At 39.9% G+C, this 13,194-nt stretch overlaps 2 protein-coding genes across 15 annotated transcripts in view; both read left to right on the forward strand.

Moving 5' to 3' along the window:
• The window catches only part of NCOA2 (nuclear receptor coactivator 2), a 259,553-nt gene that overhangs the window by 98,948 nt on the left and 147,411 nt on the right, over positions 1 to 13,194 (forward strand). The window lies entirely within an intron of this gene.
• LOC140906625 (zinc finger and SCAN domain-containing protein 29-like) lies at positions 3,966 to 9,933 on the forward strand. Its single transcript, XM_073330897.2, has 2 exons — positions 3,966 to 7,621; positions 8,021 to 9,933. The coding sequence occupies exons 1-2, from the start codon at positions 7,034 to 7,036 to the stop codon at positions 8,096 to 8,098; spliced, it is 666 nt and encodes a 221-aa protein (XP_073186998.1). The 5' UTR covers positions 3,966 to 7,033; the 3' UTR covers positions 8,099 to 9,933.

Here is a 13,194-nt window from a genome sequence, read left to right on the forward strand (position 1 = left end):
AAACTATAATAGTGAATATATTATTTCTTCCTATTATAAAATAAAGATTAAGTATATTTGTCCTTTATTTTCTAATAGATGAGAGAAATCTGGCACTGCTTTTCGTTCACTATACAAGTACTGAATAGGGGGAGTCAGAAGGAAATAACAACAAAACCATCTCAAGCTTATAAATGAATGATTTTAGGCAGGTATGCCCAAAACCACCTCTCCCTTCCAGTGCAGCCGTACCTACTGTCACAGGAGCAACACTTTTTTGTGGCAAATAAACACTGTAAGGACCTGGAATTTGAACAGAAGAACCGAGGTATTGTTATAAAGAATCTCTGCAACTATGCTGATATGACGTCCTGTGTTGGCTCCTAAGGTGTCTTGCAGAGATTTTTTTTTTCTAATTGAAATGGAGCAGAAATACTATTTCTCCTATGCCAGAGTTCTTGTTGAACTCCCCCTTGTGCATGCTCACCAGGCAGCTGTATTTGGACCCAACGCTGAATCTATGTGCTTCTAAGGTCCACAGGGTCTGGGCAGGCTCCAGCCATGGGGGTCTGAGGCACGTTTCCCGACCACAGAGTATGTGGTGCCTCTTTTAGGGAATGGGGCCTCACAGTCCCACTGCTCTAGGTTTGAGACCAGAAAGGAACTTACTTACTTACAGTCACTCAAGCGCACCCTCCCAAGAACTCTATCTACCCTCTTGTTCACTCCAGTTTATAGTTTAACCCACAGGTAGTCCATTATTTTTTGTCACTCTAAATCTCTTGCTCAGGGTGTCGTCAAGGTTTAAACTCCAGAGAAACATTTTTCGCACTGCAATAATGATAATAATAAGTAAATAAAAATATTTCACGGTCCATTCAAAAGCATCTGGCGGTCCAGATTTGGCCCGCAGCTCACCTATTGACTACCCCTTAACCCACTGGGAACACGACAGGTGAAGCAAGTAACATGCAGACTTTGCAGAGAAACTTCTGAATCTAAACCAATCACACTTTATTCTTCAATAATCTCATGCAGAATCCTTCCCTCCAGTGTCCTCACCACTCGTGATCATTCTTTGGGTTTTGGTCAGTCCTTTTGGGGTCCCAGGTTCCCTCTCCTGGACCGCAATCCTCTGGCTCCGTGTTCTCTTCCTGGTCATGGAATCTTCCTCTGCCTACTACAATGAGTTCCTTACAGCTTGTTCAAGTCTGGAGGTCAGAAAGTCCCTTTCAGTCCAAGAGCATGTCCCTTTGTGTTCTGTGAACCTCCAGAATCTGTGTTCTTTACAAGCCAGTTCTAACACCTTGTTTCTTTGATCCTTTTCTGCTGAGCATTTTCTATTGCTTCAGTCCCTCCTCCTGCAGTCAACCTGGGAAGAACTGGTTTCCCCTAGGCTGCAGCCATCACATTGTTCTAAGGTGCTTCCATTTGAATTAACATTATTCACGTTAATGACTCTCAATTGTTCTTAGTCTGAGACCTACAAGACACCAGCCTTGGTAGCAAATGCCTGATTCAGTGTACATTGAGGCATTCAATGATATAGTGATTTTTATAAGATCAACCAGAATTCATAAGTTTTACATAGACCGATTTCTCAAATTGACACATCCTGGAAGTATTCTCGCCTATTAAAATTAATTTCCTCCAGAGAGGCTGGATAAAAGTCCATCTCAGCACTTTGAAATGTCAGTCTCCTTTATTTAGAGCTTTTGGAGGCAAAATTAAGTATCCCCCAGTATGTTTCCATCAAGTCATTTTGCAGTTTTTCCAAAGAGGCAACTAATAAGTTAAAACGCATCAGAATTACACTGGCCCCCCTCCTTAAAAGTTTAATATTGTCCTTCAGTTTGGCATCCGTTACTGTAAACTTGTTTAAAATAATAATCCTCGTAGCAGTCACCTCATCTAGGAGGATGGGAGAGTTTATTTCCTTTTCCTCCAAGATTACTTTTTTTAATCTTTTATAACTACAGGGTTATTCTGGGCCCTGTACCAAATTTAATTCCCAAGATCTGTTCTCCTTTTCATTTAAATCTGGTCATCTGCCATTGGTCTGTGTTCTTTTCCCTTTGTTTCCATGGGAGCGACTGTGGGATGCTTCAGACATTGTCAAATTCTGTCTGGATAAAATTAAGACTTGAAGAAACAATTATACTAATATTATTATGGGGTTCCAGTATATGGAAGAAAGCTTCCAGATCCTCCCTAGGTGTATGAATAATCTCATGTACTATGGAGGCATATTTGGTCAAAGGTTTGTATTGCCTCAAAATTATTAAAGGTCTTTGGACCTTTAATAATTTGAATAATGGCATCCTGGGGATGGGTCAAGAAAATGCATCTACTGTGTAGTTTACAGAATGGATGCTTGGAAGTCTTCCCACTTCTCCAGCTATAGAATATTGGTTTGGATGTATGAACTTTTGCATATACTGCCTTTGAATTTAAGTTTTCTGATGCAGACATTCCTGAAATGGGAAAACAATTTGTAACAGAGTATTGATTCCACAAAGATAGATATTTTATCTTGTACAGGCACAGAGTGAAATTTGATTCAGGAATTACTAGGTGAAATTCGATGGCCTGTGCTTTTAGGGCAGCCAGACAAGATGATCATAATGGTTCCTTAAAATAGAGAAATATTTCTGCAAAGTGTTCGTGCTGATAAATGTGTGTTCTGTTCACAATTATTTGAGTGTTGCATGTGAACATATTTTAGCCTATGAATTGTTTTCAAATTTCTTATTGCTATTAGTCTATCTGACTGTTGACTGGTTGCTTGGTAATCTTAGTCGCATCATATAGTTTTTTGTTCCCTGATTGGATTTGTAAAACTTTGATAAATATGAGTGCTTGAGCAAGGAACTTCAAACCTTTACATGAACAGAGATTTATATAATTGTTCATAAGGCATTTGCATTTAGTGTACATTCTTGCAAGCAAAATCTGCTTATATAAATGTTGGAAAAAAACAAATTAGAGAGGTCACAAATACCATTAAAGTGAGCTCACTGGTTGTATTCAAATGCATTTTTCATAAAAGCGTATCTCTGTTCTCACCCTTCTCTGGTATTGGAGGATGTGTGATTTGTATGTTTTCGTCTAGAATTCTCTGGTGGGTGCTGCTACCTGGGTTTTTTTTTTTTTTTTTTTTAGATGCAGTTTGCCATTATTAGCAGAAAACCAATTAAAAACAGATACACTAATTCAGATCTTATCTTTTTCTGAAGTTAGCTTCCTTTCTCCACTTATTTGTCTTGTTTTTTGCTTTGTGTTGGAGCAGCTATGTGTTTAACCACTACTTACTAATATAGTAAGGATTGGGTGAGTAAAGGGTGGTTTGGAGGGGATCAAGGGAGCACCAAGTATTCTGATGTTTCTATTAGTTGGTCTGCCCATCAAAAGGAACTTGGTAGTAAACCCAGCTGTCTACTTTAGCATCTAATTAACAGAACCCTAATTTACCTCAATGGCAAATTTCCTTTATTTTTTATTAAAAACAAAGCTCAACCATCCAGTATTGTTTCTGCTTAAGAGATCTTTTACATCATTTAAAACTTTTATATAAATCTGCTATGTCCTGTAATGGTATAATTTACTGTGACACCTCTCACATCATTAATCCCCATTGCAGGATACTGAACGCTTCAGTGTTTTCATTGTGAACACTAGTTTAAATAATTGGAGTGAGCAAGAATCTTGTGTTTCTCTTTGCACAAAGGGAACAGTTGGGTCTACCCACTTTTAAAACTACAGGCATGGTGAGTGAGTTTGTGTGTGTATGGGGGTGGGGGGGATGTGAGAACCTGGATTTATGCAGGAAATAGCCCAGCTTGATTGTCATGCACATTGTGTAAAGAGTTGTCACTTTGGATGGGCTATCACCAGCAGGAGAGTGAATTTGTGTGGGGGGGTGGAGGGTGAGAAAACCTGGATTTGTGCTGGAAATCACTTTAGATAAGCTATTACCAGCAGGACAGTGGGGTGGGAATAGGTATTGTTTCATATTCTCTGTGTATATATAAAGCCTGCTGCAGTTTCCACGATATGCATCTGAGGAAGTGAGCTGTAGCTCACGAAAGCTTATGCTCTAATAAATTGGTTAGTCTCTAAGGTGCCACAAGTCCTCCTTTTCTTCCCACTGCATTCTGCATGAGGCTCAGAATTGCAAACAGCCTGAGCTGCTGCAGTAATTTAAGAGAATAAAATGAAGTTGCTACATTCCACAGGAGTTAACTGGCCATAACAATGCAAGTTGAGTCCATTTACTGAATATGGAAATAATAGTTATTATTAAGCTAACCAACAAGAAGTGTATTCTTAATAAAAATGTATGTTCTTCCCCCCGCCCTCCCCTGGGGAAATCATATGACTGTAATACAAAAATTGCTTTGAGGGTGGGTCAGAGATTACATATAGCAAAGAGTTCTGTGACTAGTGAAAAATTCTGTAAACTTTTGACCCTGCAGTCCCAAATGGAGCTGTGTGGAACACCTACATGTGGCAGGACTTACACATGTAGTCAGTCTCTATCTTTTTACAGCAATTATGATCGTATTACACCAGGCACACTGGGGAAGTCAGTTTTGTAACTGTAATACAGTGTTTTTTTGAAGGTTTTGAATTTGCAGTTGGGTGTTTCATCGTTGTAAAACCATCAAGTAGTTTAGCAAAAATAATTCAACTTTTGTTGTTGTCGTTGGACTTAATGATTTCCTGACTAGTTTGCCAAGCTAGCTTTTGAATAAAAAATTGTTTTGAACTGAAAGTCTCTTTGACTGCCAAAGATTGCTAAGCTTTAAATGTCCTGTGAAACTTTTAGACTGTACTGTTCTGCTAGTGATTGGAGGGAGGGAGTGAAAAACAAGCAAATTTAGCAAGGGATCTGAGAAAATAACACTCAGCATTAACCTATTAACATTTATTTTGGTTTAAGAAATTAAACAAATAACTTGGCTGAACAATCTTAAGTGTGTAAAACCTAAACAAAAAGCAAGTCATGATTATTATTTTGCCAGAAAGTATCTATAGCATTTAGACCAGCACATTCGGTATCTTCTGATTTTTACCTGTGAAATATTTGGCAAATTAGACTTTTGGCTTCTGTAAGACTGAAGAGTTTTGTAAACATGGGGATAATTGTCCCCTCTCTCTGAAGTTTAAATGATCAGTTAACAAAATCAGAAGCCCAATAAATGTCAAATTATATTTTTGCCATGTGCTACAGTTATATTGTCATCCTCTCCTTTTTCATGTAACTGGCTTTCAGGGAACTGATTGAAGAAGAGGGGTGTATGCACGTAGGTGTGTGTAGACTTCTTGTTTCATGCATGGCTGCATTCATCACAATTTGACATATTGGAATCAAGTAGGAATAGCACATGGCAAGTTTGTCTTTATTGGTGACCCAGCCAGTATCTTTCTCCCTCCCTTCCCTCTTCTGGATTTGCCAACTGGCTTGTAAATTTACTCCTGTGCCAGGTATTAGGAGGCTGAGCATAGGCAATCCAGGCTTTTAGACTTCTCCATTGAGGGAGGTTACTTTATTATATCTGTGGTTCATATTTCCTTGAGTTTTACAGAGTGACTTACTAAGAGTAGAAATTGGAAACATATGATAATAAGATCAACATGATAAATTGTTTCTGGGGGAAGGGAGAAGTTTCAAACACTAATAGAAAAGTTTTTTAAACGTTCATGCTGAAGCTTGTGCTGTGCTTTGACTGAGCGGGGTTTAATTCCAGTAAACATCTTTCCTCCTGAGACAAAATCAGTGCATTTTAGCCATGTCTGTACCTGCAGCAGAGAGCTGATGATGAAAGCTTTCAGGCACTTAAATTGTTTTGTGACTACCATAGATTTTGAAATTTTCTCTATCATTAAAATAGATTGAAATGAAAACTTTAATTCCCAAAAACTAAAGGATATAAACAGATTCTGTTAGGTAGGTAGAGGCTTGAAGAGGATTGTGTCAGCCCAAAATTGTACATATTATTAACACTGCTTTGTTTGCAAATCCCTTATTTCTCAAACATGCAACAACAAAACAAAAAACCTTAAACAAAACCTAACTTCCAGCACTGATGAATATTCTTTAAATAGTCTAAAGAAATAAGCATGATATTAGGAGTCAAGTTGTAGTCTCAGCTCAGTCACTGGCTTGTTGTATGATTGTATGGTTTTGGGTTAATCACTTAATTGTCTCAACATCTCTATCTGTAAAATAGGAATGATGATTACTTGCCTACCTGCCTCACAAGGAGGTAGTTGGGATTACTTTGATAGTGCTGGTGCAATGCTTTGAAGATGTAAAAAACTGTATGTATTAAATACTACTATTTTTTTAGGGCGTACAATGGATGGGAAAATTTAGTCAGGGAACAGTTCTCAAGGGATATGAGTTACTTTGTTTATCTTGTCTATCTCTCAAATCTTTTAAATTGTGAAAATATATTTTAAAATAATTTTAGAAAGTATTCCCAAGGTTTCATTGATTCAAATGAAAATCTCACTGAAGAATGTGAAGTTAACATTTTTTATGTTCAGCACACAATTATCCTGGATGTGATAGAATTATTAATATTTTTGTTGCTGTAATTTCAAAAGTAAAATCCACCAGTTTAATAAATCTGTTTATATGTTTCTGGAATATTTAAAATATGTTAACATATGAACAAAGTTGAGGGCATAATTAAAATCAGGCCTGGTCTACAGTACGCGGTTATTTCGGAATTAGCTGAGTTACTTCAAAATAAAACTGATTCCGTCCACAAGACCAAACCAGTTTTTTCTATTTAAAGGGCTCTTTAATCCGATTTCTGTACTCCACCTCGGCAAGTGGAGTAGCGCTAAAATCGAGATTGCAGTTCCGGGTTACAGATATTGTGGACGCAATTCGACGTTATTGGCCTCCGGGAGCTATCCCAGAGTGCTCCCTTGTGACCACTCTGGACAACACTCTCTCAACTCCTATGCACTAGCCAGGTAGGCAGTAAAAGCCCCAGGAACTTTTGAATTTCCTGTTTGGTCACCACCATCACAGGTGACCATGCAGTGTCCACCATCACAGGCGACCATGCAGTGTCCACCATCACAGGCGACCAAGCAGTCCCGGATTCACAGACGAGCTCCAGCATGGTCTGAACGGGAGGTACTGGATCTCATCACATGCTGGGGAGACGAATCTGTTATGGCAGAACTACGTTCCAAGAAAAGAAATGCAAATACGTACGCTAAAGTCTCCAAAGCCATGACGGAAAGAGGCTACTCCAGGGACACAGAGCAGTGTCGTACAAAAATCAAGGCGCTCAGGCAAGCGTACCAAAAAGCCAGGGAGGCGAACGGGCACTCTGGGTCACAGCCCCCTACATGCTGCTTCTACTGTGAGCTGCATGCAATTATGGGGGGTGACGCCACCACTACTCCACCACTGTCTGTGGACAACTGCAAGGGGAGAGTAGCACGGAGCGAGGAGGATGCGTTTTTGGAGAACGAGGAAGAGGAGGACAGTGCACAGGCGGCAAGTGGGGAATCCGTTTTCCCCCCTAACCAGGAACTGTTCTTAACGCTGGAGCCAATAGTCTCCCCCATTCCCAAGGCTTGCTCCCGGACCATGACCCTGGAGAAGGCACTTCTGGTGAGTGAGAGCTTGATTGGAGCCACGCGGTGGGGGTGGGGTAGGTGATCATTCCAGAGAGCCCACTGGCCCTCCTTTTATATGGCAAACCCACCAGGCATTGCTTGCTATGGGAAGAGGGGCCCGGCAGTTTGAAAGCATTAAAATGAATGAGGAAGAAGCAGAATCCCGCTTGCCTCTCAGGCTGCCTGCAAGCTGAATTCTGTTGCCCGGTCGCATGTGATGGCTTACTCACACCAAAGTTGCAGGCACTTCAGTATAAGAGGCAAAATGCAACCTTATATAGAAAGAACATGTGCTGTGTACGATGAATTGCCTGTTTCACTGAGAAAGAGTGTCCCCTTTGTTCTCTAAGATGTATCTTTTAAAATACTAATCTCCCTTTTTCTTCTCCCGCAGCAGGTGCAAATGTTTCAACGTGGCCTCTATCTACTCTGTCCCAGAGGCTGGTCCATTTTTTCCTGCCTTCTAATCTGAACTCGGGATGACATATTTGCTGAGCTCATGGAGTCCTCCTGCACTGCTAGGGCTCAGCTGAATGTGTGGAGGCAAACAATTGCGGAGTTCCGTAAACGTTACATGAACATGAATACAAAGAGAGGAGGGATGTGCGTGATGAGAGCAAGCAGGATGCTATGGTCAAGCTCATGGGGGAGCAAACTGACGTGCTCCGCTGTATGGTGGATCTAATGCAGGAAAGGCAGCAAGACCACAGACTGCTGCTGCAGCCACTATATAACCACCCTCCCTCCTCCCCAAGTTATTTGAACATGGGGTGGGGAGGCTACGGGGACCCACACAGTCAACCCCAGGGGATTGCACAAGCAGCAGAAAGCTGGCATATCCTAAATTTTGATTTGGTTTCTGGACTTGTCCTTCCCTCCTCCTCCACCCCCCTAACCCAATATCCCCCTCCCCCATCTAGCTTCTGATTTCTTTCAATGTTTTGTGCAACAAATAATAAAGAATGGTTTTTAAACAATTGTGACTTTATTTCCTTTCATATATATAGGGGTTGGGTAACTTTAAGAGAAACAAACACAACGTCACACCGTAACCTGGCCAGTCATGAAACTGGCTTTCAAAGCTTCTCTGATGGGCAGCGTGCCCTGCTGCGCTCTTCTAATTGCCCTGTTGTCTGGCTGTGCGAAACTGGCTGCCAGGCGTGTTGCCTCAACATCCCACCCCACCATAAATGTCTCCCCTTTACTCTCACAGATATTGTGGAGCACACAATAAGCAGCAATTATAATTGGAATATTGGTTGTGCTGAGATCTAACCAAGTCAGTAAACTGCACCAGCGCGCTTTCACACGTCCAAAAGCACATTCTACCACCATTCTGCACTTGCTCAGCCTGTAGTTGAACTGCTCCTTACTACTGTCCAGGGTGCCTGTGTACGGCTTCATGAGCCATGGCATTAAGGGGTAGGCTGGGTCCCCGAGGATAACTATAGGCATTTCAACATCCCCAAGAGTAATTTTCTGGTCTGGGAAGCAAGTCCCTTCTTGCAGCTGTTCAATCAGAGCGGAGTTCCTGAAGATGCAAACGTCATGCCATCCCAAGTTGATGTCAGTGAAACGTCCCTTGTGATCCACCAGTGCTTGCAGCACCATGGAAAAGTACCCCTTGCAGTTTATGTACTGGCCACCCTGGTGTTACGGGGCCAAGATAGGGATATGCGTTCCTTCTATCGCCCCACCACAGTTAGGGAATCCCGTTGCAGCAAAGCCATCCACAATAGTCTGCACATTTCCCAAAGTCTCTACCCTTGATTGTAGCTGTCAGGCATTGCAAGCTTCCACAGGGTTATGGCCACTCACTTCTCAACTGCGAGGGCTGCTCTCATTTTGGTGTCTTTGCCCTTCAGGGCAGGGGACAGCAAGTCACAAAGTTCCATGAAAGTAGCCCTATGCATATGAAAGTTTCTCAGCCACTGGGAATCATCCCATACCTGCAACGCTGTGCGGTCCCACCAGTCTGTGCTTGTTTCCAGTGCCCAGAATCGGCATTCCACAGCATGAACCTGGCCCAACACCACAATGATCTCCTAATTGCCACATGCTGTGCTTCTAGGAACGCCTGTGTCCATGTCCTCATCACTATCGTAATCGCGCTGTCGTCGCTTCCTCGCCTGGTTTTGCAGGTACTGCGCGTACCGCTGGATAATGCGCAAGGTATTTACAAAGGTCAAAACTGCAGCAGAGATCTGAGCGGGCTCCATGGCTATGGCGCCTGCATGGGTAATCCTGGAAAAAGGGCACGAAACATAGGAGAGCAGAGTGGCAGCGGAAGAGGTGGTGTTCGGTTCACGATAGCTGAAAAAAGGTGGGAAATGGTTGTCTTCTGTAGCTTTCACGAAGGCGGGAGCCCAGGACAGACAACTTGGAGAAGCTTGGTAGCATGGCAAGAGCGGGAGAGCAGAGTTGGCGGCGGAAGCTGTGTCCTCTAGAAAAAAATGTGACTTGCACTTTTTACAATACTAATCTTTTCTTTTCTTTAGTTTCTCTTCTTTTCTTGATTAAAGATCAATCTATCCGTCCTACTCCCAGACTAATAGAGCAATCTATTTTATATATTCTAACTATCTGCAAAAAGGCTAAAGTGGCTCTTCTAGAATTATGCAATTCTAGTGTAAAGGTTTCCTGTTTGACTTGCATAAAAAGTTCTTGTCTGCACTCTTACGAGTAGGTAAAACTTCGGTGTACAATGTTAGTAAGCTTAGTTTCCTTGTAGTGCATCTCAATATATCTAATTTAGTTTTTCTATTGTATGCATTTTGAAAATGTGACTGCGACATTTCTTGTGCTGCAATTAGAAGAAAAGCAGTCTACGTATTTGTCTTCTACTTCCAATTTTTGCAAGAAGAGAGATTACCTATTTCTACTTTTAACAAAATAGCCTTACATATCTAGGAATCACATATCATGGGAATTACAGAAATGTGTGTAAGAATTACAGAAATGTTTATACCTTTTCATATTACTTTTTATTGAGCCAACATTTGCATGTTATAACTACCTACCTACCTAATTTAATTAAGATTTTTTATAATTAGTGTTTTAAAGGACACCTTCAAGGTTTTTATACTGAACATTGAGTATGCCTCAGATCAGCTATAGTTTTATATGAAGTGTCCTAGATTCTGAATATTCAGATGGCTTTAAAAAATAAAACAAAAATTCTAATTGCTCCATTGCCACATAATTAATAAATACCAGCTGCTATTTTGTGCAACCCACAAAAGCAGTAGTATTTACTCTGTAGCTGAGGTTAACAGTAATAATTTGCTCTCATACATTGCTGACCATCTGAGGATTTCAAAACATTTTACAAGTGATGAATTCAGGCCTAAGTAAATGAATGCTGTCCCTAGAACTTTAAATGCCACCAGATATAGGTGGTAGAGATACAGCTATTTTCACATAAGACACTAAAATGAAGTTGAAATATTTGTTAAAAGAATGTAACTCTGTTAATTTTAGCTCGGTTCCCTTGTAATCTAGGTACTTGGACCCCATCCCTGTAGTATTGATGTGTGTATTAGAGAGACATTTTATTTTTAAACTTCAAAGAGGCTATTGCAAACAATGGAGATATGTGTATATGTGTGTGTGTGTGTGTGTGTGTGTGTATACACACACCAAGTAACTTTATATATATATATATATATATATATATATAATACACACACCAAGTAACTTCTTTAAAATCTAAAATAAGAGCAGAAATTTGACATTTATTTTCTGTATCAGTTCAGAATCAGATTGCTGCTAGTCTTTACCCCGGGGGAGGGAGGGGGAGCTTAGATCACTGTTTTGACCTCATGACACAGCAAGAGCAACTATTAGTGTGCAGATTAGTGAAAGCTGATTGGCTAAAGCAGCAGCAGTTCCCATGTTTGGAGACGTGACCACTTAAAACTAATAAGATTATAATAGTTTACATAGTATCTCCAGCACAGGTGTTGAAAGTAGTAGCAAAAAAAATTGGTAAGGAGCTTAAATACGGTAATGGTATGTGAAGAATACTGGTGAAATGCATTCCATGTTTAGTAATAACAACAAGCTTCGCACAATGAACTGCAAGTCCCACCGTGCATAAGCTTGTGTTCATTTTTGTCCTTGATGCCGCTATCACTGGTTACACTTCTCAGTCATATGGGAATCAAAGATTGAGCCCTACTCAGAAGCATTACTTCTTCTGTTCATTACATTAAAATATTTTTGCAGATGAACATAAATAATAATACTTTAACAGCTTCCTGTGAACCCTATGAAGGGAATTTTGATTTCATTTTACTATCTGGAGAACTGAGTTTGCCCAAAAGAATGTATCACTTGCTCAATGTTCAGAATTATTTTATATTTTGAATGCTTAAAAGTTCACTTCTGAAATAATTATCAAAACTAGTAAAAAAATTGCTTAGTAGCAGATGGCTTGTTTGTACAACACCATATGCCTTCACTATCTATCTTGCAACATTTACCTAAAAGTGAGTATTTAAAAGTATTTTTAAAAGAATATTTCTTCTTTATATATGTTAAATGAAGCCTTGGTGGTTTCTTTAATTTATCACAAAAACCTTGTGAATTTTGTCTTTTTTCTAATGCATAATAATGCTAGGTTTTATAATGCAGTTTATTTTGACCATATAGACAATCTTCGTAATGTGACATTAGTCTTCAAGTTGCACTGTGCGCAAGGAGTCATAAAATTTAACCTGCAAGAGTAGATATCTTTTACAATTCATATAAAAGGTACCTTTACCACTCTTCTTTTGTCAAACCTGCTCTGAATCTTAGTGGATGATAGCTGATCCCACAGAGAGCTGGAGAGAGACAGTTCTGTAGATACTTATTCAACAGATCCTGACAGTTCTGTCTATTACTTTAGTGGCAGTTCACTGCGCAAGGTTAATCTGAGACATCTGCCCCAAGGATCTACATCTATGCGACCTGATCTGGCACATTCCTACAGTTAGTAACCTTTCCTCCTCTGTTGCCCAGTAAATACATTTTAGATGTAGCATGTATAAAACATCATATGTCTGTTTAAGCTTTTTGGTGGGGATAGTGAAAGCGCAAAACGGAATTCCTTGGGTGAAAGATGGATATGTTTACACAGTAAATAAAAATCCATGGCTGGCCTGTGCCAACTGACTCAGGCTCAGGCTGTGGGGCTGTTTCATTGTTGTGTAGACTTCTATGTCTTTGGTGTATAGACATAACCTGTGACCAAAATAAATAATATTTTGGTATTTGTTGCTACATGGCACATTCAGCGTGCACACTATATGGTTTTAGTGTATTGAAGACATGCTTACAGGACTGGTCTTTGGGGGGAGACATTCTTTAAGAATGTTTTAGATTTCACCTAGCTAATAAGCATATAATAGGGAAATTGTGCTTTGTCATGGGAATTTTTATTCAGGTTTTAATAAATAGCTTAATGTGATCAGGAACAAATGCAAATTGCAAAATGATAAACATTTTAAGAATAAAGAGTGAACATAATAGATTTTTAAAAATATTGAAAGATAGGGAGATTAATAAGGCTTGAATTTAAATAGT

This window comes from Lepidochelys kempii, chromosome 2 (genome assembly GCF_965140285.1).
Source record: "Lepidochelys kempii isolate rLepKem1 chromosome 2, rLepKem1.hap1, whole genome shotgun sequence".
Taxonomy (NCBI): Eukaryota; Metazoa; Chordata; order Testudines; family Cheloniidae; genus Lepidochelys; species Lepidochelys kempii.